Source organism: Linderina pennispora, assembly GCF_002104995.1.
Source record: "Linderina pennispora strain ATCC 12442 chromosome Unknown DL89scaffold_1, whole genome shotgun sequence".
Taxonomy (NCBI): domain Eukaryota; kingdom Fungi; phylum Kickxellomycota; class Kickxellomycetes; order Kickxellales; family Kickxellaceae; genus Linderina; species Linderina pennispora.
Genome location: NW_024468249.1, coordinates 361,695 through 385,861, shown reverse-complemented (window position 1 = coordinate 385,861; position 24,167 = coordinate 361,695). Strand labels below are relative to the sequence as shown.

Genomic DNA, 24,167 nt, shown 5'->3' with positions numbered 1-24,167 from the left:
TTATAAAACGCGGGCAGTCTCGGCACAGGACTCTTGGGACTTCTTGAACACCGCTCTTTCTCCTCTGTTTCAACTTGTTTAATAGCCTATATAAGCTGCTGCCTGCACATTATATACTTTCAGTGGCTGTACCCGCCCCTAGTTACCAACGCCCGCCACGCAACTAAAAAGATAATAGAAGCCGTAGCCCTCCTGCTACTTCAAACCACTTTTTCTCGTTGTTTGCACAAGTGCGGCCACAGCGCATTTCTTCCTTAATCGAGCAAACAGCCCACTTTTTTTATAAAGGACCCAAGCTGGCCCTTTCGGCTCTGAACATATTTTTTCTCTCCACCTCTCGTCTGGGTTTTATTTCATATCCCTCTTTTTGTACCCATTCCATACACTGCCACTGGCCATTTTTATACCCCCATGGAGGACATACACGAGCTCGTTGATGTCCTGCTGCTCTGCGACTGCAACCTGTATGAGCGCTATCCAGAGCTGGTGCAGCGGGTGGACTATTTTTTGTACGACTGGACAGAACATACACTCGCACGCACACAGGCACTGCTGCGCCGGCATGCCAAGCGCCTGAGACGGCCCATGCCGAATTCCGCAACTTGCTACCAGAACAATGGCGAAGACGAGTCCTTCACACATGCGCGGTCAGTCAACGTGGTATGGCGCCAGTGGGCCGTCGGCCGCCTGCAGCTGCCGCCGTACCCGCCCGAGCGCATCAACTGGAACAAGGACGCGGACCCAGTGTTTCTGTACGCACAGATGCCGGCGCTGCGGCTCGAGGTGCCGTGGTCAGCACACTCGCTGTCGCTGACGTCAAAGGAGAGCACTCCAGTAGCGGCTGCACCGATAGCCGTGCCGCTGAAGCCGGCACTGAAGCCCGGCGCTGAAGCGGACGGACTTGCAGACATTCCTGACTTCGCCGACGCTGAGCCCGGCGTCAAGCCCGCCGTATTCGCCGATGCACTCGCCAGCCATGTCGATTCGCGAGAGCATGTCCACGAGCTCCCTGGGCTCTGACACGACTCTGGAGAACACGCCAGCGGTGCAGGAGGGCGGTATGCGGCCGCGCCTGCGCTTCAACGATCAGGTCGAGCAGTGCATGGTGGTGTTCAAGCAGGAGCGCGAGTGTCTGCCCGCTGACTACGAGGATAACTGCGATGAGGAGGGTGACGCCGCGATGCGTTATACCAATAATGTGCCTGTGCGGCGTACCCTGCGAAATGGCGGCGCTGCCAGCCGCGGCCGCCGCTCGCTTGTGATCAAGCTTGCTCCCACACAGCTCAAGGGAGACCACCGTAGGCTGACGGCCACGCCGGCCCCAGCCCTCAGTCCGCCGCCAAGCATGTACGACGATAGCGACGATGAAGATCTGTTCAATGACTTTAACAGTGGCATTGCGCTCTTTGGCGGTCCCACGCCTGCCGATCGGATTACCAGTGCGCACTTGAGTCACAACGCCATTCCGGGTGACAGCAAGAATGGCGTCAGTGGATACGTGCAGGGCTACGTCCAGTCGGTCGCAGGCCAGGTCCGCCGCTTTGTCAGCGATGCTGTGTCGGTCTCGTCGTTCACTGTCGAGAAGCAGGCTCGGTCGACCACCAGCAGCACCTCGTCAACCTCGGTGGCATCGTACGTGCCTGACCCGTTTGCTGCGCGGCACACCCAGCAGCCCTCGACGCCCACTGCGCCTTACATGAATGCTGGCTCCAGCATTAGAGCAACCAGTGATACGCATTGTCATCAGGCCTCCACCGCTGCCTCCTCGAGCATTGTGCGAGACCCGTTTGCAGCTGCAAACCACAAGAGCTCCCACGCCGACCGTGTGCCCTTTGATGATGACGAGGACGCAATCATCCAAGAGTTCGAGCGCGAGATGCAGCAGTACCACTACAAGCCTGCCGCGGTGACGAGTCCCTCGACATCATTGCCAAAGCATCACGCTGGCTATGCAGCCAGCGGTAATGTGCATCATGCAGCACAACCACGCGATCGCGATGCCTACATCGGCAGCGAATACCACTTCCATGGCATTGATGACGAGGACGACGACGACATGGCCGCGTACAGCACCCGTATGGATCTTGCTGAGCCCCACAGCGCCTATGTGACAGCGCGGGGATCACCGCTTACCTCAACCGACAGTCTCGAGCGGAGCAACACAGCCGGCGGCCCCAAGCAGTTCCAGCAGCGCCATGATTCACTCATTGACCGTGCTGAGGACACTATCGTCAACACGGTCGATGCCGTCAAGTGGTGTGCGTCCTTCATCTCCAACTACACTATCTTCTGAGTGAGTGCGTAGTAGGCTGAGCGGGACGGTTGCCAGACCTTGAGGGGCTGAGCGGGCAATGCCCAAAAAATACCTTGCATTCTCTGTGTTGTATTCACCACTCTACACCAACCACCCCTTTCTCGCTCATCTAGCTGTCATATTTCTTTACCCTTCTTCCCACTCGTAGCTTGTACATGTCCTTTTCTCAGTTCACTTATTGTCGTTAGTTTTGCATTATACACACTCCTCTCAGCTGGAATTCACAATGTCTTGCAGCACTTTTTTTCGTAGCCACATGTCCAAACATGCATTGTTCAATATCTCTTGTGCATGCATGCAATCCCAGTTCACAGCCAGAAATCCAGCTGGAGAGGAATGACATTGATGCCCAGCTCGCCCTTTGCAGCTTCTCTGCACGACCCCTCTGAAAAGGATGCACTGAGCTGTGGAAAGGGCGCATACAGCACCATGCATGCAGACACGGGAAGTAGATATGCTGAGCACAGGCCAGCACCATATCGCAGCACCGCCTCCTGCCATCTCCAGTCACAGATAATATATACATCTTGGCTGTTCTCTTTTGGGGAAGGGGAAGAGCGCATGGGCCTGTCACTGCTTACTGTGCTAGTGACTGCTCCCCATAGAATCCTCCAGCTGGCAGTTTCTGCCTGGATCCCACCCGAGCGCAGGTCACACTGGTTTGCGGGGAGTGGGAGGATCGCCACTTCCCAGCTCGTAGCAACAGAAAAGGACGCAGACGACGGCTGCCCTGCCATTTCCCAGGTGACCAAAGAGTCCAGCACGTTTGTGCTGCTATTTGGGAAATAAGCGCAAATACACCCATGAAATCACGCACAATTGGATTTAGTCCCTTGCGGAGGGGGTGCGGTTCTCCCGGATTTTTTTGCCAGCTCCGGGGCTCGCTACACATAGCCGGATCCCGGTGCCGCGGTACACATCTGAACGTACATGTCTCTTTTTTACGAATGGCATGTGAAGGAAGAAAAAAAAAAGCAGCCTTCTATAGCCTCCCCATTCACCATACTTGCCATGCATGCTCTTCAGTGGATATATTGGGTGGCGATTGCTTTTCGCCGTTAATGGATTGCCACCACTACGGTTTTTTCAACACATGTTCTACCTAATTACAATATCATTAATAGCGCTCCTGTCTGCGCGGCTGTACTGGGTGCTACCGGCATTCGCCACACGTCCGCCGTCGTCGCGGCTTCGGAAAGGCAAGGAACCGAGCACAGGCGGCAACAAGGTGCTCTGTGTGGTGCTGGGGTCGGGCGGACACACAGCCGAGATGGTGCGGCTAATGCACGGCATAGATTTCGAGCGATACACAAAGCGCCTGTATATAGTCAGCGAATCAGACGCGCTGTCGGCAAACCAGATTGCAGAGATTGAGCGGCCGCTGATGTCCGACTATTCGCAGGAATACGTAGTCGGCCGGGTACCCCGCAGCCGCCAGGTCGGCCAGTCGCTGGTGTCGGCGCTCATATCGGCTGTACGGTGTTTGGCGGCTACTGCGTGGCTGCTTCAGTCACATTTGCCTGACATCGTCCTGTGTAATGGGCCGGGGAATTGTGTCATTGTGTGCGTGCTGGTCATGGTGCTGCGGGTGCTGGGCGTGAAGCGGATCCCGATCGTGCATGTCGAGTCATTCGCACGCGTAAGATCGCTCTCGCTGTCAGGCAAAATTGCCTATTACCTGGCCGATCGGTTTATCGTGCAATGGTCTGGTCTGCAGCAAAAGTATCCACGGGCCGAATACATTCCAAATCTCGTCTAACATGCCATATATTCTCCAGCCAAATATCTTTTTCTATTTGTATTTGAAACTGAAATTCTTGAAGCAACACGGGATTTTTTAGAACAGCTTCTTGTACCGGTTCTTGATCTCGCGCATCACGTCCTCAGGGAACGGCGGGATGCCCGGCACTGCGTTGAACGTGACCTTCTGGACCGCATCTGGATCGGTGTCCAGCACACCGTCTCTCCACGTCTTCTGGTACGACAGATCGACCTTCTTCGGGATATATGTGCCAGTGCCCACCGCGTACCTGCGCTTCTCCTTGACACCCGTCTCCGGATCAACATAGCTCGCCAACCGCACCTTGGTCGGCTGGTTTGTGCTCGGATCCACCAGCGCCACATTCGACACATGGATCGGCATCTCCTTCTGGATCTTGCCTGTCGGCGACTCCTGCGTCTTGGGCACCGTCTTGAATGCCAGCTTGAGCCCGCGCACGTACACGCTGTTGGTCTTGCGTGCCACCTCCGTTACCATGCCCCGCTGGCCCCGGTCTTTGCCCGAAATCACCACTACCTCGTCGCCCTTGATGATCTTCCACTTGCCCAGCCGCAGGTGCTTCGGCAGCGTTTTGTCCCGCGGCATGGCGCGTGTGCTGGTGGATTTGAGAATCGAGCGGTGGAGACGCATTCTTTTTTAACGCTTTTCTTTGTTGGAGTCTGAATTCGGTAATGACCACGCGCAGCTGCTTCCTTTTTGCTCGGCGAACGTCGTAGTGAATTAAAGGAGAGAAGAATGCAGGAACGAGGAATTAATAGACCGTCGAAAGGAGAAATGCAAGAATTTCGAAATAACGGTGAGACGCTATCATTTTTCCCCGATCATAAGGCGTGATCGGCTGATTAGCAGTGTGATCAGCACACAGACACTTTTTGGAACTTGTCGCCCCGATCTGTTCGCTCTGCGCTTGACTCAAGGGACCTGTGGGCGCTTGTAGAAGGGAGCGCAAGTCCCAGTGGCATGTATATCTTCTGCTTTTCGATGAGCACTGCCAACATAGCTTTTTGTTGGCCCCATGTTTGTAGCTGCATATTCAGCAAAGTATGTGGCCATTTCCTCGATGGAATTGAGCCGCACCGCATAGATCCTGCCATCCAGCAGTGCATCTACGCAAAGAGTTGGCCATCGTAATATGCTTGTGCCGATCCTGGTGTGGGCTGTGTGCATAGTCAACTACCGTACCTGGAGGCAGAATGGCCTCCAACTTAATGGCGATAACTATAGCTACTCGCCAAATTACAATTGCTCTCGATATGATTCTGTCAAAATTGCTTATAGGATACCAAAGCAACAGAGGGCTGTCGCTTGTTTGATTGTAATCGTCTCTGTCTGATGTGGACACAACCTCAATCGACACTGTTGCAATTTCAGACATTAACTTCGTATAACCAGCAATACTTACAGTACTTGTGACTCGAATTAATGAGAGGGGTGTTTTAGAATATTGATGGCAACAACTTATAATTGAACTACATGATACTGCATAAGTAGGATGTTTAAAGTAAAGGGCTGGATGTTTGTCTAGCCATGCCTAGAACATAAGTGAGGGTGGCAACAAGCATGTCTTTTTCCCTAACTCGCTCCTCAAATGGGTTGAACCGCATGCCGCCAGCAAACGCAGTGCCTTTGCAGCGGATACCGCCGAGAGATGGGTTCCAAAATAAATTGGTGTAGATATCTCTTGCTAGCGCCCGCAGATACTCGATATCAGGCTGGCGGTTGTTAAAACGGCGGATTAGTAGGCCTCTCAAAGGCAGGAAGGGATCCCAGTGCCAGTGTCTTTAATATCCCGACCATTGGGGCAGCACTGATGCACCAGCTTCTAATTGCCAGCATCTCCATATTTCCGAGTGATTGACCACAATTTTCTCCGACACCGGCTGTTGCGCAGAGGCACAGTAGGTAGAGTAGGGATTCCCAATCGTCCAGCTCTGTCCGCTCCACATCCGAGCCTTGAAGATTGTTGATGCTCCTATAGAGGAACATCCCCACATTCACTGGATTTGGTGGCTGACGCTCGCTTACATCCACTGCGCAGCCAAAGTCAATCAGTAGTCCACGGGGGTGGTTTGCCTTCGTCACGCACAATAAGGATGTTTCTTTCAGAGATGGAACGATGAAGGATGTTGCACCGTCGCAGTACCTCGGTGTGGCAGCGCATCACATCACTTAGTACAATGATAATCTCATGAACAGATTCAGCAGTTCCTAGTGGTTCCCCGATTGGCGATATGACTAAACGCTTGTGTGCGTGGAAAGGTATTGCTGTGCTGTCTGGCATGTGCAACGAGCAAAGTGGGCCCAGTATGTTCTTGGTGTTATCCTCAAATCGGCCCCGGTCAGTATCAATTACAACACGGCCACCAGCATCGAGCTTCAGATAAAACAAGTCCTCGACATCCGAGTTTTCTAATTCCTTCGTGATTCGGCGCACAAACTGAACCTCGTCTCGCCTGTCTCTGGTGTGGTCCTCCGTGGCTTCCGGCCATGCATCTTTCAAAATAAACTTGGGCTTGACTTTGTCACCAGTGGGCTTCTCGTCTGTCATCAAGAAGCAATCGGTATGTCGTCCAAAGAGATCGATATCACTAGGCAGCATCGTATCAAAATAATATATCTTTGGCCTACCATTGCCGGACGAATCGGCTGCTGTATCTGGACACTTGATCACCCAGCAGTTATTATCCTCATCCTTGTGGATTGTAGTGTCAAATCCCAACTGGTCCTCATCGCAGAGAGACCAATTAACTAGCAGCTCAGTAAATTGAAGGCGACCACCTGCTGTTGACATGTCGAGAGCGCTGGACGAGAAGACCGCGTCGTTGGAAAATAAGCACACTCGAACCTCACTATCGCAAACAGTCAAGCCAAACACAAAGCGCCGGCCAAACTCAGAGTTATAGAAGTTGTGTGTGCTCCGCATCAGCTGCGCGTACGCCTTGTCAACGATGCACGGGATTTTACTTTGTCGTGCCTCGATGATTGCTATTGCATCGCCATAGTAGAGATTGTTGATCAGCTTGATATCGCTGTTTCTGTACTCTATAGTGATACCAGCCCCGATGGCTGGAGAGTCACCATCATTGCTAGGCTCATAGTCTTGAATCACGCATGGCAGGACATGGCGATATGCACAAAGGTGGTTTGCAAAGGTGCATGGGTCCAGTGCACTAATGAAACAGTCGATGTGTTGAGAGACAAAATATACAAACGACTGTACCGATGTGTGGATCTGCTTAGCATCGTCCGTGTCGTCGCCATGCATACTCTCCAGTGGTGCAGATGGCGACCCTATAGGCTGTTGCTGTATTGGCCTAGGCGAGATCCACTCCTGAAATACTGCAAATGCGTTGGCTGTGGTTCCGCTGCGCTCGTACTTCTTCTTCGCATATGCTGCTGTGTCGAATAGCGGCCGCTGTCGATTGTTGCTGTAGGGTACAAGCTCATCAAGAGCTGGCAGGGTTATACAGGTGTCAAATATCGCATATTTGCTGGTTGCGTTGAGCCGATGCTCCAGATCAGCTGAAATGTGCTTGGAAATGTTGATGGCAAGCACTCGCGAAGCAGCGCTCCGCGGTTTCATCATGTCGAGCACTGCATTCGCATCTCTGATGACCCGTGTCTCGACCCACATATCCTCCTTGGTCTTTACCTCATCGCCACTCCCGCTGTTGTCGTTCTGCTGCTTGGTATCAAGTGAAGAATCTTCTTGTAGATGATGCTTATACTCGAGGTGGAAACTGCTGTGGAGCTGGAAGACTTGTTTGACGCGGTAGCGGCCCCAGCATCGCTGGTATCTGAAGACTGCTTCTGTGCAAGAGCAAGTTTGCTGTCCATTTTATGAAAGCGCAATGCGAAATGTTATTGCGTATGAAAAAAAAACTTAGAAAAGAGAATGGATACCAAGGTGGTTTCAAACGCAAAGCTGTCTTTTATATGTAGAGCAGCAGACAGCGCTGTTGGCCACATAATGCCAACACGGATAATCAGTCGTTGTTGACGTTAAGATCAAACTGTTTACACAGTGCAGGAGCAGATCGAATTTGATCTAGCCAGCGTCCGCCACACATCAGATACCAAATATGGCTATGAATAGCTAGCGCATAGTCATTAATAAAAAATCTTGACTACACTCGACAGATTTGAATCAGGCATGTCCCTGTTCTCCATTGGTGTTGCTTGTGATACTGGTTCAACCAGGGCTAAATTGGCTAAGTAAACTGATTGACCCCCTGTATCGGCGTACTGCGCACCTGCAAAAACATATATGTTCAAGGATTATAGCCAGAGAAAAGTTCAATGCTCATATCGAGCTTTCTTCCAGTGACAAGTATAGGCAGGTTTGGAGTAGTTACAATTTATGTATTCACCTGCTCTTCAAATGGATCTACTCTATGCTTCCCTGCATTAGCCATCCCTGCAGTTGATCCTTCGTAAAGTACATCATCAAGGCAGTGATGAATAAGCTAACAAGCATATATTTTGCTAACAAGACATTGTAAATACCTTCGTTTGCAGCTCTTACTAGGACTAGCAAGATATTTAGTATTCCCAAAGTCTCTGTTAGAAGGTTACAGGCGATACAAGTAGAGTGTAGAGCAGGCTGAAACACCCGAAGATATATGTATTGAGAAAGTGTGAAAGTGTGCAGAAAGGCACTAAGCAAGTAGAGAAATATAGAAGAAAGACAAGAAGGATCCAGTCCAGTATTGGACTGGGTAGCAAAATATAAAGAGAAAACTAGAACAGTAAAATGAGGAAAATCTAACTTCTGATAGTTCTTTCCAGAAATGCTGCTCGTGTGTTTGGGAGCCGTCATTATAGAAATGTCTGGTATGAAGAATATGTTGATGTCAAAGTGGAGAAAGGGAGAAAGGAATAATAAAAAGATGCACTGCGGAGCCGTATCGGCAGGCCGATATAATTTGATGCTGCTACTGCTAGCCACATAGCGGCCTACAACGAGCTGCCAGAAATACCTCGTACTTTCAGCACAGCCGCATACGCAGCACATCAAAGACTACAACTCATATACTCTGAGGTGCCTGCAGTAGGGTGCTTGTTGGCGTTTGATTCATCATTCATATCATCAGCTGCAATGTTAACGTCTGGAACGGCCCCAGCTAGCGCGCAATAGACCGTGCTATATCATACCTATGCCATACTCTACCATGCTACTCTTCAAGCAAAATGAGTTCATTTATTCAGCATACCTGGCTAGCTTAGGTTCGTTGTATTCAACAAACGCGCCAGTTAACTCATGGTCTACGTGGAGGGCAAGATTCCCGATGATGCGTCCAGGAACATCAGCCTCAATCATGGAGGGTATAGATAAATCGCCTGCTGAGCTTTTACTTGGCTCAACTCCAAAGGCCTTGTAAAAGAAAACACGAGTCATGTCTGTGTTGACAAGTCCTGGATGAATCGCAACAGCGGTAATGTCTGGCTCTTCTGATGCTAAAGTTGCAGTGATGTAGTTAATAGCTGCCTTTGTTGCGCCATAGCAAACTGCTTCCTTGAACGGGATCTTGTAAACGGTGGATGACAGGTTGATAACCCTGCCTTTGGACTGACGCAATTGCGGTATAACCCTCTGGGTCATACTCAGCGGTGCAATGACGTTGACGGCAAACATATTTGACCAGTCATCGACAGACCCAGTAGCAATCGATGCAAGCGGCATATTAGTTCCTGCGTTGTTGACCAGCGCGATCAGGGTTCCGTTTTGCGCGGCATAATCGGCAGCCTGCTGCTGGACCGATTGATCAGTGATATCGCCAACGACAGGAAGAAACTTGGCAGCTGTTTGGAGCTGGGCCACCTCCTCCGACAGGGTGCTGAGAGTATCAGCACTGCGAGCAATCCCTACAACAGATACATTCTTGGACAGGAGATGAAGCGAGGTAGCCTTGCCAATTCCACGCGACGCGCCGGTAACGATAACAACTTTGGTGCTGCTGGAGGATAAAGCCATTTTAGAATGACAAATATTTGTTAACAAGGACAGCACACGAGGGTTATATATGGTTAAGGAGGGAGGAAAACAAGACAGTGAAATACACTGGCTACAGAAGAGAGGTGGTTTTGCTTTCCTGGGATATGCTAGGAATGCTAGAGAGTTAATGGTGGTGTTGAGATACTAGGGTACCTATGTTGGATTATTGAGTGGTCAAGAAATGAAATAAACTAGGATTAGTAAAGAAACTAAAGGGCATCCTCAGGTACACTGGGAGGGTTGGCTGTAGTGTACCCCTAGGGGCTCGCGTAAGCAGTGTAGATCAAATTTAGGAGTCTCGGATCTAATACATCACACCCTATGTGCCAATAGCGTTTGACATCACATGGACAAGTCTACAGCATACTATACTCTTGTGCAACAGCAAGATAATAGCGGGTTCAAAACAAGTGGTACTGTGAAAGCTGAAGCACCAGAACAAGTGTGTGAAGCTGGATATCCTTATATACCTGCACGTGGTGACATAGGCGGCTCCGCGGTGAGCAGTTTAGCCAGGCTAGTTACGAGTCGGTAATGCCGTTACAGTTTGGACTCAAGGGGGCAAATGCTGTTCCTCTTCAGTTCATCGCCCTCAACTCTTTGTATTTCCACTATAAAAAGGTAGTAGCCGATCAATCTTATTGTTGGCAGTGCTGGTGGTGTGTATAGAGTAGAGCTCTACAAGAAAGATGCAAGCATAAAAGCATGCAAACACCCATGGGTGGTAGGGCTTCTGGTTGCAAAGGCTCAGGATAGAGATATAGGAGTGTAGCAGATCGTAAGCCAAGCAGTTGGATCGTGCTGCTCCAGGTGGGACTGAGCTGGATATTGCACGACGGTATGGAAGTGGCACGAGATCTCACCTGGGGTTCGATATGTCCAGGCAAGCATTCAGTTCATATGTGCACCATTGAAGTTTCTGCATCTTGGTACAACGGAAAGCGGGGCTTTCCCCATGCAAACATGTACCAGACTATGCACACATCCATATCCGCCATTTGAATACATCCGTTCTTTGTAAAGTCGATCTCTTGGAAGCTATCAGGCTAACTGCCTTGCCAAGAGCTGCTTGTGTCATAGACATTTATACTGTAGTTTTTTTTATTTTGAAACAGAGTCACTTGCACCTGGCTGCTGCTCTTTCTGGGACTCTTCGATCAGCTGGCGACGTCGCTTTTCGTACGCCTGGCGGGTAAATCCGCTCCACATGTACCCAGTAACGGCGCCGGTTGCTACATGAATATAATTAGTCGATATGGTATCCATAGCGGTATTTCTGGCTGGTCAATCTAAATACGTACCGGCAGATGAGAACGCATTGGCTTTGCTTCCGAGGCTCAGGGCGCGGCTGCCAAACACCGAGGCAACGAACAGAGCGCTGAAACCGTACAGGGCACCAAGCTTGCGCGACTCCCAGGAGATCTCGTCGTCGGTGAGGATCTTGTCTCTGCTGCCGATATCCATGTGTGGCTGGTGGTAAGTATGCGAAAAGTAGCTAAGCGACAGTGCGTGCGCCAAAGCCACGCTCCGAGCCCACCACGCTCAGACACTCACTTATCAGCAGCGGTCGATCAATATGGTACTTGAATATTAAGGAATTTTATTATGAAAAAATCTGTGGAGAGCCCCAGTGCAGGCTGCAGCTTACTTGCTCGAGCTGCCCTCGGCCTCATCCTCAAACTCATCGTCGCTGCCGCCGTCGACCAGGATCGGGTACGAGATGCGGACACCAAAGATGCCAAAGCCCTCGAGCCATCCGACGACGTAGTGGCGGCCCGGAATGTGGTAGGTCTTGAACGAGTCGATGCTGGCGCCGGTAATCTTCTCCAGCTGGGCGACAACAGCATTGCGGTGCTCCTTGAGCAGCTGCAGGCCCTTCTCGGCGCCAGCAAGCTCAATCTCGTTCTCCTCGAACGGAAGCTCCTCGTTGAGGTCGATCACGTCATCGGCACAGCCGCAGTCATCACCGTGCTCGTGATCGTGCTCCTCATCGTGGCCGTGGTCGTGCTCCTCCTCAGTCTCCTCGGCGGCGGCCTTGCCCTTGCCCTTGATGGCAGCCTCAGCGAGCGCCTTGAGCTCCTCCTCATCCATATCCTCCTCATCATCATCATCCTCGTCCTCCTCGTCCTCCCACTCCTCATCCTCCTCGTCCGAGTCCTCGTACATGCAGTCCATCTCGTGGTTGAGGGCGAGCTTGACAAACTCGGGAGCCTCCTCGGGCAGAGCAGCCAGCTCCCGCTTGTACAGGTGCTTGATATCAACATTGTACAGGCAGAAGGGACGCACGTAGATCTCGTCCTCGATGTCCTCATCGGCAACACCCTCCTCCTCGATCGCAGCCTTGTCCTCCTCCGACAGATCGTACTTGATCTTGCCGTCAAGCTCCTTGCACAAGGCGCGGATCTCGGGATCGATCTTGGAGCGAATGACCATGGCGCGGTGGCGGAGGGCAGACAGGTTGTCGTTGTCGCCAAAGATGTGACCGATGGGCGACAGGTCGGCGGCCAGCTTCTCGTTGATGATGTCCTTGAACTCGCCCTCGTACTCGCCCTCGATGGCGGCAGCGATCACCTCCTCCTGCATCATATGGGCGATGAACTCGCGGTAGAGCTCGTCGTCGCTCTTGTCGAAGGTAATGTTCTTGTAGGACATGGCAGTGGCAAGTGTAGAAAGGCCTGTACAGGGAATAAAATTGTAGAATTGAGAAGAATAGAGAAGAGCCGGAGCAGACTGCAGTGGCCCGGGCCTAAGTCGCTGGGCGGCTGCGACAAACACCAAAACAAATTTTTCTAAAGGTGGCAAATCCCTCAGTCAAAAATTTTTTTTTCCAAGGTTGGGGAATTGGGGGCACAGCCGTGGTGAGCTGGGAGCTTGAGTATAATTCTGCGACGACGAGTCTACTTGAGTTTCCGGCTGTTCAGGCGTCTCGGCTGCGCTCTTGACTGCTGTCTTGCCTGCAGGCGTGCCTTTGGGGATCAGCCAGGTCCACCCGAGCCGCTGCGCCTGGCGCGCCGACCACGGCAGAATTGCAGCAGTAACGGCGGCGCGCAGAGGAGTCAGACACTTGTGAACCGCATAGCCGACGATAAGAATCGTCACCCACTTGTCGCTACCGCCATCCCCGCCCTCCTCCATCCGCTGGGCGGCCTTCTGCAACCGTGGGATATACTGGCCCAGGTACGAGTTGATTGTGAACACGAGGCTGTCGCCGCCCAGCCAGACGGCCCACACGCAGAGCGTCAGGTCAATGGCAGACACAACCAGATACGCGACCACGGCGATGCGCCCGTACTGCTGGAGCATCATGCGCAGCTTGCCCGGCTTCTTGGCGTCGCCCTCTGCGTTCGCCTTGGCTCCCTCCTCGGCGGCGCCCTTCTCCAGGTCAAGCTCGCTCTGCTTTTCCGACAGGTCCCGCTTCTGCGTGCTGAATTGGCGCGCGCCAGCCAGAGACGACGCCGACGTGGGCGTGGTCAGGCCGCTGTGTGAGCCGGGTGTAGACGGAACCGAAATTGTGTACTGCGACGACATTTTAGCGCTGCGTGCCGTGGTAGTGGAATATTTGGAAGCAAGGGAGAAAAAAGAGAGCGGCGTGGGCATGGCAGAAAATGGCGGTTTATGCGTACCCCGCACGACAGATGGCAGCGCGGAAATCGCCGCCAAGCCCTGGCGGTGCCTGCTGCCAGCAGCCCTTGCTGACGGTAAATTCGAAATCGAGCGAATTCCAGACCCGACGCCGCCCAGACCGGGCCTCAGCGCCAGGAGCGGCGAGGGCGTGCTCCCAAGCACTGCTGGCAGCCTGTGCTGGGCAAAGCGCAGGGCCTGGGAGTGCGTCGATGGCGACGCCAGAAGCTGCCGGGTGACTCTCTGCATGACTATGCTTGCGGCGGTTCGGGTTTGTCTACTAAAAACGAATATCTGCGTGCTGCGAAGAGGACGAGGAAGAGAAAATGCACGATCTGCGCGATCCTGTTTGCACAACGCACTGAAGAGCTCAAGAGAAAAAAGTGTGCAGGGATCAGAGAAGAGAAAGCTTGCGGTCTGAGTCCCCTGCCGCAAAGCAAGCGATGCTTATGTGATCCGGCACTTCTTGGCAACTTTGCAAATAAATCGTCAGGCTCACCAAAAAGACATGTATTTTTCAAATGAATCAGATATGTGCGGATTAAAAATGCCATGCTCTTTCATATGTGCATCTAGACCGAGTACAGGACCTTGGGCCCGCTCTTGGCGTTGTCGGTGTGCGGCATGTACTCGAGCTGGTGCTCGCCATTGAGCACTGTCTTCAGGTGCCGGCCGATAGCCTCGCATGCCTCCTTGTCGGCCGCATTGCGCGTCCAGATGGCAATACGGAAGCACTGCTTACGGTTGGAGAACACGGCTCCGCACACATCGGTGCTCGCATCAAAAGTCTCGCCAATGCACGCCAGCAGCGTGTTGAGCCACAGATCGTTGGCCTTGCCGCCAACGCTGCGCTGGAGCTGGATCCCCCAACGTCCGCCGTTCGCGTTTGCCGCATCCTCCCACATGGGCTTGATGCCCTTGCGGAACAAGTGGTAGTTGGAGCCGTTCGGCAGGTCCACCGCCTTCGTCACGTTGCTGTGCACTCCCCAAAAGTCCTCCACCGTGCCCAGCGTCACAATCTCCTTCAGGTTCTGCGTCCAGCTCGACGTGTTCGTCCGCCGGCTCGGGTTGTCGAACCACAGGGTCCACTCAGAGTTCAGCGGGTGCACCGTGTCGAAGTTTTCCGCGTCTGTGAGAACAGTCTTTGCTGCTGCAGTATTCTGGACCTCTGTCATTTCGCTAACGTATGCTTAATCTGAACTACACAGTACAAGTGGCGTCTGCCTGGGTCAGCCTTGTGCACTGAATTCAGCGTGCTGCATGGCCCGTGCCTAGAATGCAATCTGCTCCTTACATAAATGTTCGACCTCCAATTGAGAAGAATGAAAAATTTCGCACAAGGAGTAGAAAAATCCAAAAAGCCCACACCCCTGCAACACCCCCAAAAGTAGCAAAATGCCGGGTTCCAATCGGATTACGCCGTGATTTGATCGCAGGTGTAGCGGATATGTGGATATGCGGCTGAGCGCGACTCGCTCGAGCAGTTGGGAGAAATGCTCCAGCTACATGATAAAATGTGTACTTCTGTGGGCATAGCAGCATGCTGCCTCCATATCCTTATTTGGGAATCCTCACAATGGTTGTGTGTATTCTGGAATTCCCTTGCCAAGCATCGGCTAGTTGTGGTGATTGCTATGCTGTCAAAAAACCACTGGCCTGTTTCTAATTGGATATGCGTAGATTTTTGACAACTACCTTCTCCAATCCTGTTAAAAAGCATATACTGACAACCTCAGTAGGTGTTGAAGGGGGCAGCAGAGCATCATTGCTCGTGTTATATAAGCCACTATGCCGGCCCGACAACGCACTACTGCATTAGTCCAACCCCATTTCACATCATCCCAAACCATGTCTAACCAAATGTTTACTGAATCTAACGCCTTTATCCCTGACAGTTGGCTCAGCGCTGAGACATTCCAAAATGACCGCTGACGGGCTCACCGGCATTATCGGACAGATCATAAAGCACACATCCTCATCCGACGTCACTATCGTGCGCGACAAGGGCGGTGTCTTCAGACGCGGCTGGTTCGGTCCCAAGAAGCTTCGCCAAGGTACACGATTGGAGCTTAATATGAAGTCTGTGAAAGTGTGTTGTCCTCGCTGCCATGTAACAGACTTTACAGAAATCAGAAAGGAGAATGGCAAGAGGACGCTTTTTGTCATGGTTGCGCTCGCAATCATCCTCATCATCTTAAAGGGGCCACACCATGCAGCATCTGCTGTGTCCACAGCAGCTCAGCTAAAGGCATTCAGGCGCAGGTCACACTTTTGCAGAAGCTGCAACATTAAGCTTGGAAAGAATGTCCTCCATTTTGGTTCCCAAGAGAACCTTTCTGCAGCGCCTTGGATTTTGATCTTGTATCCGAAATAAATGGCGACATACCCAACAGCACCTGGCTCGTCGCTGTAATATCTAAGCGCAACCCACCTCTGCCCCCGAAAGAGCAGACGCTAGTGAAAACAACTGCATATCAAGTAGTATATGGCACTTGTAACGGGATATGTGTGGTGAGTTGAGTATTTTGTGCATATCACCATTAGGCACCGGTAATAGCCAAATATTACTTGATCGCAGCACTCGAAATTTTTTTATTTTTGCCCACAGCCCAAAAGCGATACATTTAGCTCACTAAGCACTCGATTCCCACAAAAGGCTTCTTTTTTACAAAACAGCAGCGATGGCAGCAAACATCCAGGACAGAAAAGCGTATTAACGGACCCACACGCAGCGTCGAGCCCCTTTCAGTCGCCGAACCTGTGGAGCCCTTTGCCAACGGACGCCTTGATGGCCGTGCTCTGGACCAGGTCCGGCCAATTTTCATGAAGACCGGGTCTCTTGACAGCCAGACATCGACGCAGGCATCGCCTTCTGGCTCGGCATACTATGAGCAGGGCAAAATTCGCATCAGCTGCGCTGTGTATGGCCCGCGCCAGGGCCGCAAGAGCAACGCAAAGATGGGTATTTTCAGCTGCGACTTCAAATACACACCGTTCTCGTGCAGTTGGCGGAAATCGCACATCAAAAGCTCTGACGAGAAGGAGATTGCGCTGATTCTGGAGCAGGCCGTCGCGCCTGCCATCCGCCTGGAGCTGTACCCGAAGGCATGTGTCGACGCGTTCATCACTGTCATCGAGAGCGACGGCAAGGCAGCAACGATTGCGGCGGCTATCAACTGCATCTCGGCGGCTCTGGTTGATGCTGGAATCGAGCTGTACGACAGTGTTGCGGCTTGCTCGATGGCCCTGAATGGCACCCAGTGGATCTTCCGACTGCACCCAGATCGAAGAGGACAGTGCCTCGTGCTCGTTGCTCGTTGCGCGCATGCCCAGCGCCGGACGAAGTCGCGTATATCCTGCAGCACGGGAAGACAAAACTCGAGCAGACCGAGGAGGGTTTCCAGGCATGCGTCAACGCGTGCACCAAGGTATACGCTGTTATCTGCCGCTACCTCCAGGGCTCCGTGTAGGGTGTGGGGCAGGTGTCGTTGCAAAATAAACCTGTTTTTACATATTTGATTGAGAAGGGCAGTTGAAAAGCGTCTACGAAAGCGGTGGTGGCAGGGCAACATGCTGTTTCAAGCTCTCAAACGTGTACCTTCCAAACGTATCTGAGGCGGTACACTAGCACGTTGTAGACGCCACTGAGCACAAACAGCTCGGCGAGAAGAACGGCAACCAGTATGCCTACTATCAGCAGCGGGTTCTGCGTGATGCTGTCAACAGCCCTTGTAGCAATGCGCTTAGCTGTATCCAACAGCCATCGCGGCGTATCGCGTCTGATGACTTTGGCCGATCCAGCACTCACCGGCAGCAGCGGGATCACTGGGTCCCTTGCCACTTTCGATGTCTCCAGCATATCCAAGCGTAGATCAAGGCTGCTGAGCAGCTTCATAATACTTTCTAGCTTCGGGTCATCAGGCAGCGGGGGCTGCTGGCCGCGGCTGGCTCACCTCGCGCTGGATAGCAAAGACTGCGGTCTTGGTTTCCTCCATCATCTTGCGCAGCACTTGGACATGCTCTTCTAGCTCTTTTGCAGCAGATAGTTGAGCTTGGGGGTCCAAGACAATTTGCTTGGTTCTGGCAGCAGCTAGATTGGCGATACTGCGGTTCAGGTCTTGCTCGGCTCTATCGATCACCGCAATGCTGGCATCCAGCTCATCTAGACCTGTTTGGTGCTGTGGTTCCCTGAGACTTGAGTGAATGGTGCTGGTTGGCTCAGTGTGCTTGCTTCTATTGTCGTCGTCAGCCGTAATCTGGTCGTCCAAATCTATCTGCTGGCCGAAGGAGAAGTGTGCTGGGCTCAGTCCACGACCTGCCTTTTCTTGCTGTATGTTCGGAGCTGTCGAGTTGTCTGCTAGCTGTGCCATGTCACTATCGAGCACATTGGTCTGTTGGTTGGCAGTGCTTAATTGTGTTGGCGAGCCCAACAGGCTCTGATCCTGGTGGGCTCGCTTTCCTGGCCCGACTGGCGATGGAGAGACGCTACCTGAATCCAGCCCACCTGCAGCACCCTGCTGCTGACTAGTGGCATCGGCGCCTAGTATCAGGGAGCTTGTATCCTTATGACCTGAAGTGTTGGTCTGGGCCAGTTCTTCGGCAGATGGTGCCTGTTGCGCATGCTCTAGGCCCATTCCTCCGTAGAACCTTCGCAGGTCCCCCATGCGTTCATTATGTCTCTGCCGCGGCGTGTTTGGTGTGCGCATGTACTGAGAAATTGGCAATGGCTTCTCATAGTCATCTTCTATCGATTCATTCGATGCGCTGAATCCACTCGACCTGTCTGACAACGCGCGCACATGTCTATAAGAATTGGTGCCTCGTGGTGCTCCCGATCTTGTAGCCGGGGTCTGATAAGTTTTCAGTTGGTCGTCTTGCGTCTCCTGCTGCTGCCGTGACGGGCCAATAGAGTCTAGCGATGCACTGAGAAACTGCGACTCATCGTCACTGAGTTGAGTGCTGCCGGGTGCTCGAATCGGCGTGCCAGTAATAAAAATTGGTGCTCGCGGTGTCTGGTGAGGGTTGACTGTAGTTGCTGCTGCCAAAGCCTCTGAGCTGCCCTTAATTCTGTCTAGGATCCCAGTAGCACGGTGTGACGAGCGAATCCTTAGCACCGATTGTGTAGGCTCCTCGTCATTCTCCGCCTGCGCGCCCCGACTCCGTGAAATTGCAGTTGGAGTAGTTATCGATGCAATGTTGTCCATGAGCGACGCCAGGTTGCTCTCCTTTCCCCGTTTCGATGGAGACCCGGCGTCACTGTATTGGCTGCTGCGCCTTAGCAAAGACCCAGTCCCGTTAGACCTGGCTGGCGTCTGGCGCCTCTTTTGCCGTGAAATCGACTTTGCTGTCAGCTCTCCGAGCTTCTCTAATGCCATTGGCGTGCCTGGTGTGACACCCTGCAGCTCATGCTCGTCAGCCTCGTCGAGGAACATCGCTATATTGGTTGGGTCGTCACTGTCACTGTTGTTGTCACTGTTGTCAAATGCATTGTCGCCAAAGGAGTCGCTTGCATTTGTGCGCTCCGCAGGCTCTCTTAACGCTGCTTCAAAGTCGTTTATCGCGTCAGCTGGTTTCCGGGTGACCAAGCTATTCAAGAACTCCTCCATGTCCGACATGGGTGGTATCCGGGTGTATAACTACAAAAAGTGTACTAAAGCAAATAGTGCTTCATGACAACATGTCCAGACTCTTAAATACTGGACGATCACAAGTGAACAACGGCGATGAGCCGATCTCTCTCGAGCTGCGAGCTGCAGAATCGGCTCGCTCCTGATTGGTCCGTGAAAATTTTTCTCATCTTCTCAGCGCGCTGGCTGGGGTGGTTTATGCCAGCGCTGCCTGTGCATCGCCTGAATCCGATTCCTCCTCTTCTTTCCTCATTTCAATTTTCCTTCGCGGTTAAGAAAATCTAGTCAAAATGGGTCGCATGCACACTCCGGGCAAGGGTATCAGCTCCTCTGCCACTCCCTACCGTCGCACTCCCGCCTCGTGGGTCAAGGCCACTCCCGAGGACGTCTGCGACCAGATTTGCAAGCTCGCTCGCAAGGGTATCAACCCGTCGCAGATCGGTGTCATCCTGCGTGACTCGCAGGGCGTCCCCATGGTCGCTCCGATCACCGGCACCAAGGTCACCCGCATCCTGCGCGCCAACGGTCTGGCCCCCGAGATCCCCGAGGACCTGTACTTCCTTATCAAGAAGGCTGTCTCCGTCCGCAAGCACCTCGAGCGCAACCGCAAGGACAACGACGCCAAGTACCGCCTCATTCTCATCGAGTCGCGTATCCACCGCCTTGCCCGCTACTACAAGACCGCTGGCCAGCTCCCGCCCAACTGGAAGTAGTAAGTATCGCCCACTCTGTATATTGCCTGTGTATTTCTAGTGCCAGCGAAGCTGTGGACATTGCGCGGGTTTTGCAAACTGGAGAGCTGTCTGATGGGGCGCTCTCCTTCTCCGTTCAACGGCCTGGGCTCTGGTTCCTGGCCGGGAGAGCGCAGCACCTCTGGGTGCTGTGTGCGTTGCTTTGCTTGCCGATAGTCGTCAAGTGCATCTTGTCGCTAACTCTTGCCTGCGTTTTTCTGTTTCTTTTCTGTAGCGAGGCTGCCACCGCTTCGACCATCGTCTCTTAAGCAATCCTGCATTGCTTGTCAAGTTGCCAGTATGGCCAAGCACCATGGATGCCTCTTTGTTGTTGTTGCTTCTTGCCAATAAATGAAAGGTGTTCACATAGCTGCATTGTTGGAATTGCTGGCTGTGGTTTGTCAGAGTAGACGCGATGGTATGTGGTGGATATGTGCCAAGTAGAACACGCCTATCCCCACGATTGATGACTGCAGCTTGCAGGAACGCACATATCAGGAAGCCCCTCAGGACGAAGTAGCTAGGGGTCTGTGTTCTTCATTGCGTTGGCTGATATACCGCTGGGTGAGCAGAACGGTGCAATGTGGGCTACTACGGACAGCCTTTTTTGTTCGACCTACTGGGCATATGCGTGGTGCATGCCACCTCGCCCGTCACACCAAAGCAGCTCGTTTACACATGGCAATGCTGTCAGACCAGCTACTTGGGAATTAGCCTTGCTCAGCCCTTTCCAACATCTGCTGTTTCCCTGAGCTCATCTCCGAGTGTGCGATCCGCCAGACTGGCTGCGTGTGCTCCTGTGAGCAGGCGTGCAGCACATGTTTGCGACTGCTCAGGGCAATTGCAGCAGGATACAACCCTTCAGCATAATGGGCATGTTTAACAGCAACTCAGACAGATGTGCCTAATATATCCAGGCACTATAGAACGAGCATAAATGTGGGGTTGGTGTGCCGCCGCCATGGGAGCCACACTGGAATTATTAAGTCTTCTCCAACCTCTTCCAACCACGGACCCAGAGACAACCTTAACGACCTTGCCTGGCCGCTTATCATTCATTCACAGCATCCCCTACTCTCCTGTGCCAGGACACATCTCAATCATTCGATTTTACGACCTCACCGCGCTATCCGTCATTACTCTCGATATACACCCGCAGGCTCATCTATCTACAGTACGCCCCGCCGGTGGCCTTGATTCTTGACACACCAATTACTCTCCACTTAGCAGCACTAGGGCTTGATATGAATTGTTTACTTGACTCTGGGCTGCTAGTGTTTTCTCTTGATGCTCTTGAGACAATGAGGCTCTTCGACATAGGCAGGCGACTTCCCTTGCTCGACCTTCAACCACAATCTGATGAGAAACTATCGCTTCCCACCCTGACAGTTCTCAAACTTGGAATTGAAGACACATCAACATCCCAACTATCCGACCTTCTGTCAACTGCCCAAATTTACCATCCATACCCAAGGCTCTCAAGGCTACCGACTAGTCGTTCCGCTGGGGGTTGTCAAAAGTTGCATTCCTCGCTCACAGACGCACCAGTGAAGACATTGCAGATCAGCGAGAATCGCCGTGTGCTTGCACATATCGATACAACCACCATTTGCAGTATTGACAGCTTGTAGCTGTTCGCGATTCCTCCTGAAGATGATAGCCGGTGGGATGACCCCACATCCGCTGTAACTCGCTGCCATTCGGTAGAATCACGAGTGCGCAGGGCTGTTTTAGGTGGGGTTGTTCCTTTTCCGGTACAAATCAGTTGGCTAAACCTGGTGAGCCTATGTCTATACACAGATATTGCACCTGCATCTCACATTGGTCGTCTTTTGGAGCAGCTGTCGGTTCTGAATTATCTCCACATTTTGTGTGCATCAATGGACTGGCATGATCCTGGCAGTTATTTCTGGGAATCAGGCGACCGGCAGGCTGATATCTGTGCTGTTACAAGGCCAACTGTTCTCGATTCTGCTATAGCACTTGGCATCCAGAGTGCGCAAGATAAACGGCCTGCAGGCCCTTGATGTATGCTCTGTAAATAGAATCGAAGGCGATAAACTTTCCAAAGTCGCCTTTTCCTACCATCGGTGATGAGAGTCACTGCTAAGGCTGAGTTTGTCGATGCGATTAGAAACAGCCTGGAACGATTCCAGATAAATGTTTCGGTTTGCACAATTGCAGAAGCTGGCAAATATTTAAAATTACATCAGCAATGAATAAACAATTGCTCTGCTCGCGACGCGAGCTTGGCTGCTAGTCAGCATGGGTTGGCACGTCGATAAGAGCATCACGGCGAACCGGTCATTTGAACGTGTCGGATGGTTGTTGGTGCAATGGCGATCATGGACATCTCCCATCTTGATGGGCTGCTCAGCGTAGGCGCTTCAGCGCTGGTTCGCTGCTGCTGCCAGCAGAATCGCATGTTGTTGTACGCCTCTTGCGCGGCTCTTTGTTGCAGAGGTGGTGCCAGAACCATCGGCAGCAATGGCCGTAGAATGACGAAACCGTTCAGGAATTCTGCCTGAATCACAGAGTGACTGGAAAATGAGTCTGAAGTTTAGAACTGCTGCGAGATCGCGGTTCAAGAGTCGAGACAAATAGGCCCGCCTGTATTATGCCATGGCCCGCTTACGTGACTCGCTTGTACAGCGGAGAAGGCCATGGCACTTCACAGTTGGGTTCTTCGATCTCTGGTAGGGCCGCGGGTTGGGGAACATGCCGGAATGTCTGCAGCGACTTTTCGCAGCAGAACGTGTTGTAGGTCTAGAGCACATGGTAGGTGATGTAGGGCAAGAAGGAAAAAGAAATAAGAAACGAGTAGCGAAAAGATACCATATATGTGAGCATGTGTGTAACTTTTCGTGTAGCGCGGATTCTGAACAAGCTGTCAAGCGATGGTATGTTAATCCAGAAATGTGCGAGCGGTGTGAGCGTATCAGCAATAGAAAGTGACAGAGTCAAGGAATATATATTGATGAAGAAAGCTAAAGAGAAGTAGGAAGGGAGAGGCGAGCGCAAAGGTTTTATACCATCGCTCGGGTGGCACAGCCAAAAAAGAAGAAAAAAGGACAACAGGATGAAAAACTATGTAGTTCACAGTAATCGGATCTTGAGATTCTAACACTGGCAAGCCAGGTGCCAACAAGAGCCCTACTACAGCCTACACAATGGAAGTAACATCGGATCTCCGACAAGTTGCACAAACGGGTTGCATTGAAGGTACATCTCCGCAGCCCGTCTTTTCTCTTTCCTCTTTTCTCTTTTTTCTTCAATTCTAAATATCACCTTTAAATATCCTTCTCGCATTTATCAGGACGCAACAAGCTTAAAATAGCAGGTATGCTTTGGATCAACCAGCTGTATGATAGGTCAGTCTGGCATCACTACAAACACTCCTTGTTTCATAATTTACAAAATATCATCGGATCCTAACACTACCGCATACACACATTGAATCAAAAATTATTTATGAGTTGCGGTGGCTGCCTCAAGTTTCTAAGTCCAGTTACATAAAATAATCCACCAAGGGGGATTAGAAAAACTACAATCGACCTTATTTATGATATTGCACTAATGTCATCTCGTATGTAACCGACCAGCAAATATGCTTTCCACATGAAGCTTAAAAGTACCCGAGTAGCAAACATAGTTTTAGGTTCACCTCAATGCTCCTCAACATTGGTATAGTACTATTTCTTGGTTGCATAGTTTGTACTTCTTTCTTACACTTCGCCAACTATTAGCGATCGTGAAGTATCACAAGACTAGTATAGCTAAATATATCTTATCATATATTGAACACAATCGCGAGCATACCGCCTCCCTTGTATATACTTTATGAACTAGGACTGGTCCAATCGTGTTGACATTGGAATGCCTGATCCACTCCCACGTCACCATGCCAACAACCAAACCACATAAAATCAGACCTAAGGCCGATTGGACCCTCCCCTTTTTCCTTCAGCTAATCTTGTTTCACCTTTTATTCTGCTCACATACACGCTCGTAAACACTCGTCCCATCCCTAAGGTTAACAAATAGAAACACGCAATGTTGTCATTTTGTCATTGGCAAAAAGTGTTAAAATCGCACCTTG

The 24,167-nt window shown here is 51.7% G+C and overlaps 16 protein-coding genes across 16 annotated transcripts; 8 read left to right on the top strand and 8 right to left on the bottom strand.

Moving 5' to 3' along the window:
• Positions 1-411: 411 nt before the first annotated feature.
• On the top strand, positions 412-2,760 carry DL89DRAFT_319451 (uncharacterized protein; the record flags this gene model as incomplete). The annotated part of the gene is made up of 2 exons (XM_040891133.1): positions 412-855; positions 893-2,760. The coding sequence occupies 2 exons, from the start codon at positions 412-414 to the stop codon at positions 2,291-2,293; spliced, it is 1,845 nt and encodes a 614-aa protein (XP_040746928.1). The 3' UTR covers positions 2,294-2,760.
• Positions 2,450-3,153, top strand: DL89DRAFT_2896 (uncharacterized protein). The gene has a single exon (XM_040889976.1). The coding sequence runs from the start codon at positions 2,606-2,608 to the stop codon at positions 3,101-3,103; it is 498 nt and encodes a 165-aa protein (XP_040746927.1). The 5' UTR covers positions 2,450-2,605; the 3' UTR covers positions 3,104-3,153.
• A 254-nt stretch (positions 3,154-3,407) lies between these two features.
• Positions 3,408-4,073, top strand: DL89DRAFT_273554 (oligosaccharide biosynthesis protein Alg14 like protein; the record flags this gene model as incomplete). Its single annotated transcript, XM_040889077.1, has 2 exons — positions 3,408-3,464; positions 3,519-4,073. 2 exons carry the CDS (start codon positions 3,408-3,410, stop codon positions 4,071-4,073), a joined length of 612 nt encoding a protein of 203 aa, XP_040746926.1.
• Positions 4,074-4,126: 53 nt separating this feature from the next.
• Positions 4,127-4,998, bottom strand: DL89DRAFT_2884 (ribosomal protein L24). The gene has a single exon (XM_040889920.1). The coding sequence runs from the start codon at positions 4,722-4,724 to the stop codon at positions 4,152-4,154; it is 573 nt and encodes a 190-aa protein (XP_040746925.1). The 5' UTR covers positions 4,725-4,998; the 3' UTR covers positions 4,127-4,151.
• Positions 4,999-6,162: 1,164 nt separating this feature from the next.
• DL89DRAFT_212617 (uncharacterized protein) lies at positions 6,163-6,348 on the bottom strand (the record flags this gene model as incomplete). Its single annotated transcript, XM_040884225.1, has 1 exon — positions 6,163-6,348. A coding segment is annotated over one exon (186 nt), but the record flags the coding sequence as incomplete, so codon positions are not given.
• A 2,924-nt stretch (positions 6,349-9,272) lies between these two features.
• DL89DRAFT_263738 (NAD(P)-binding protein) lies at positions 9,273-10,284 on the bottom strand. Its single transcript, XM_040885963.1, has one exon. It carries the CDS (start codon positions 10,066-10,068, stop codon positions 9,295-9,297), a length of 774 nt encoding a protein of 257 aa, XP_040746923.1. The 5' UTR covers positions 10,069-10,284; the 3' UTR covers positions 9,273-9,294.
• An 856-nt stretch (positions 10,285-11,140) lies between these two features.
• DL89DRAFT_2863 (uncharacterized protein) lies at positions 11,141-11,637 on the bottom strand. Its single transcript, XM_040889859.1, has 2 exons — positions 11,391-11,637; positions 11,141-11,321 (listed from the first exon to the last, which is right to left on the bottom strand). Exons 1-2 carry the CDS (start codon positions 11,551-11,553, stop codon positions 11,191-11,193), a joined length of 294 nt encoding a protein of 97 aa, XP_040746922.1. The 5' UTR covers positions 11,554-11,637; the 3' UTR covers positions 11,141-11,190.
• A 14-nt stretch (positions 11,638-11,651) lies between these two features.
• On the top strand, positions 11,652-12,934 carry DL89DRAFT_2850 (uncharacterized protein). The gene has a single exon (XM_040889804.1). The coding sequence runs from the start codon at positions 11,695-11,697 to the stop codon at positions 12,880-12,882; it is 1,188 nt and encodes a 395-aa protein (XP_040746921.1). The 5' UTR covers positions 11,652-11,694; the 3' UTR covers positions 12,883-12,934.
• On the bottom strand, positions 12,892-14,176 carry DL89DRAFT_2842 (uncharacterized protein). Its single transcript, XM_040889769.1, has one exon. The coding sequence runs from the start codon at positions 13,957-13,959 to the stop codon at positions 12,901-12,903; it is 1,059 nt and encodes a 352-aa protein (XP_040746920.1). The 5' UTR covers positions 13,960-14,176; the 3' UTR covers positions 12,892-12,900.
• A 20-nt stretch (positions 14,177-14,196) lies between these two features.
• DL89DRAFT_2837 (eukaryotic translation initiation factor 4E) lies at positions 14,197-15,118 on the bottom strand. Its single transcript, XM_040889747.1, has 2 exons — positions 15,005-15,118; positions 14,197-14,910 (listed from the first exon to the last, which is right to left on the bottom strand). The coding sequence occupies exon 2, from the start codon at positions 14,883-14,885 to the stop codon at positions 14,283-14,285; it is 603 nt and encodes a 200-aa protein (XP_040746919.1). The 5' UTR covers positions 14,886-14,910; positions 15,005-15,118; the 3' UTR covers positions 14,197-14,282.
• Positions 15,119-15,511: 393 nt separating this feature from the next.
• Positions 15,512-16,093, top strand: DL89DRAFT_263737 (uncharacterized protein). Its single transcript, XM_040885962.1, has 2 exons — positions 15,512-16,015; positions 16,038-16,093. The coding sequence occupies exons 1-2, from the start codon at positions 15,632-15,634 to the stop codon at positions 16,065-16,067; spliced, it is 414 nt and encodes a 137-aa protein (XP_040746918.1). The 5' UTR covers positions 15,512-15,631; the 3' UTR covers positions 16,068-16,093.
• Positions 16,094-16,373: 280 nt separating this feature from the next.
• On the top strand, positions 16,374-17,236 carry DL89DRAFT_263736 (ribosomal protein S5 domain 2-like protein). Its single transcript, XM_040885961.1, has 4 exons — positions 16,374-16,420; positions 16,443-16,925; positions 16,972-17,006; positions 17,044-17,236. The coding sequence occupies exons 1-4, from the start codon at positions 16,392-16,394 to the stop codon at positions 17,178-17,180; spliced, it is 684 nt and encodes a 227-aa protein (XP_040746917.1). The 5' UTR covers positions 16,374-16,391; the 3' UTR covers positions 17,181-17,236.
• Positions 17,237-17,253: 17 nt separating this feature from the next.
• DL89DRAFT_289436 (uncharacterized protein) lies at positions 17,254-19,325 on the bottom strand (the record flags this gene model as incomplete). Its single annotated transcript, XM_040889958.1, has 3 exons — positions 17,254-17,293; positions 17,334-17,617; positions 17,664-19,325. 3 exons carry the CDS (start codon positions 19,323-19,325, stop codon positions 17,254-17,256), a joined length of 1,986 nt encoding a protein of 661 aa, XP_040746916.1.
• A 199-nt stretch (positions 19,326-19,524) lies between these two features.
• Positions 19,525-20,108, top strand: DL89DRAFT_2827 (40S ribosomal protein S13). The gene has a single exon (XM_040889705.1). It carries the CDS (start codon positions 19,628-19,630, stop codon positions 20,048-20,050), a length of 423 nt encoding a protein of 140 aa, XP_040746915.1. The 5' UTR covers positions 19,525-19,627; the 3' UTR covers positions 20,051-20,108.
• A 1,391-nt stretch (positions 20,109-21,499) lies between these two features.
• DL89DRAFT_263735 (uncharacterized protein) lies at positions 21,500-21,986 on the bottom strand. The gene has a single exon (XM_040885960.1). The coding sequence runs from the start codon at positions 21,766-21,768 to the stop codon at positions 21,553-21,555; it is 216 nt and encodes a 71-aa protein (XP_040746914.1). The 5' UTR covers positions 21,769-21,986; the 3' UTR covers positions 21,500-21,552.
• Positions 21,987-22,690: 704 nt separating this feature from the next.
• DL89DRAFT_263726 (uncharacterized protein) lies at positions 22,691-23,121 on the top strand (the record flags this gene model as incomplete). The annotated part of the gene is made up of 3 exons (XM_040885955.1): positions 22,691-22,703; positions 22,893-22,910; positions 22,939-23,121. 3 exons carry the CDS (start codon positions 22,691-22,693, stop codon positions 23,067-23,069), a joined length of 162 nt encoding a protein of 53 aa, XP_040746913.1. The 3' UTR covers positions 23,070-23,121.
• Between the last annotated feature and the right edge of the window lie 1,046 nt (positions 23,122-24,167).

What these genes read in the sequence shown, in the direction of transcription:
- DL89DRAFT_2863 (XM_040889859.1), bottom strand. Translation starts at nt 11,553, where the DNA reads ATGGATATCGGCAGCAGAGACAAGATCCTCACCGACGACGAGATCTCC. An exon ending in CAATGCGTTCTCATCTGCCG is followed by an intron (nt 11,322 to 11,390) that starts GTACGTATTTAG and finishes ATATTCATGTAG; the next exon opens with CAACCGGCGCCGTTACTGGG.
- DL89DRAFT_2896 (XM_040889976.1), top strand. Translation starts at nt 2,606, where the DNA reads ATGCATGCAATCCCAGTTCACAGCCAGAAATCCAGCTGGAGAGGAATG.
- DL89DRAFT_263737 (XM_040885962.1), top strand. Translation starts at nt 15,632, where the DNA reads ATGACCGCTGACGGGCTCACCGGCATTATCGGACAGATCATAAAGCAC.
- DL89DRAFT_2837 (XM_040889747.1), bottom strand. Translation starts at nt 14,885, where the DNA reads ATGACAGAGGTCCAGAATACTGCAGCAGCAAAGACTGTTCTCACAGAC.
- DL89DRAFT_2884 (XM_040889920.1), bottom strand. Translation starts at nt 4,724, where the DNA reads ATGCGTCTCCACCGCTCGATTCTCAAATCCACCAGCACACGCGCCATG.
- DL89DRAFT_263735 (XM_040885960.1), bottom strand. Translation starts at nt 21,768, where the DNA reads ATGGCAGCGAGTTACAGCGGATGTGGGGTCATCCCACCGGCTATCATC.
- DL89DRAFT_263736 (XM_040885961.1), top strand. Translation starts at nt 16,392, where the DNA reads ATGGCAGCAAACATCCAGGACAGAAAAGC. An exon ending in GTTGATGCTGGAATCGAGCT is followed by an intron (nt 16,926 to 16,971) that starts GTACGACAGTGT and finishes AATGGCACCCAG; the next exon opens with TGGATCTTCCGACTGCACCC. An exon ending in CACCCAGATCGAAGAGGACA is followed by an intron (nt 17,007 to 17,043) that starts GTGCCTCGTGCT and finishes GCGCATGCCCAG; the next exon opens with CGCCGGACGAAGTCGCGTAT.
- DL89DRAFT_263738 (XM_040885963.1), bottom strand. Translation starts at nt 10,068, where the DNA reads ATGGCTTTATCCTCCAGCAGCACCAAAGTTGTTATCGTTACCGGCGCG.
- DL89DRAFT_2842 (XM_040889769.1), bottom strand. Translation starts at nt 13,959, where the DNA reads ATGCAGAGAGTCACCCGGCAGCTTCTGGCGTCGCCATCGACGCACTCC.
- DL89DRAFT_2827 (XM_040889705.1), top strand. Translation starts at nt 19,628, where the DNA reads ATGGGTCGCATGCACACTCCGGGCAAGGGTATCAGCTCCTCTGCCACT.
- DL89DRAFT_2850 (XM_040889804.1), top strand. Translation starts at nt 11,695, where the DNA reads ATGAAAAAATCTGTGGAGAGCCCCAGTGCAGGCTGCAGCTTACTTGCT.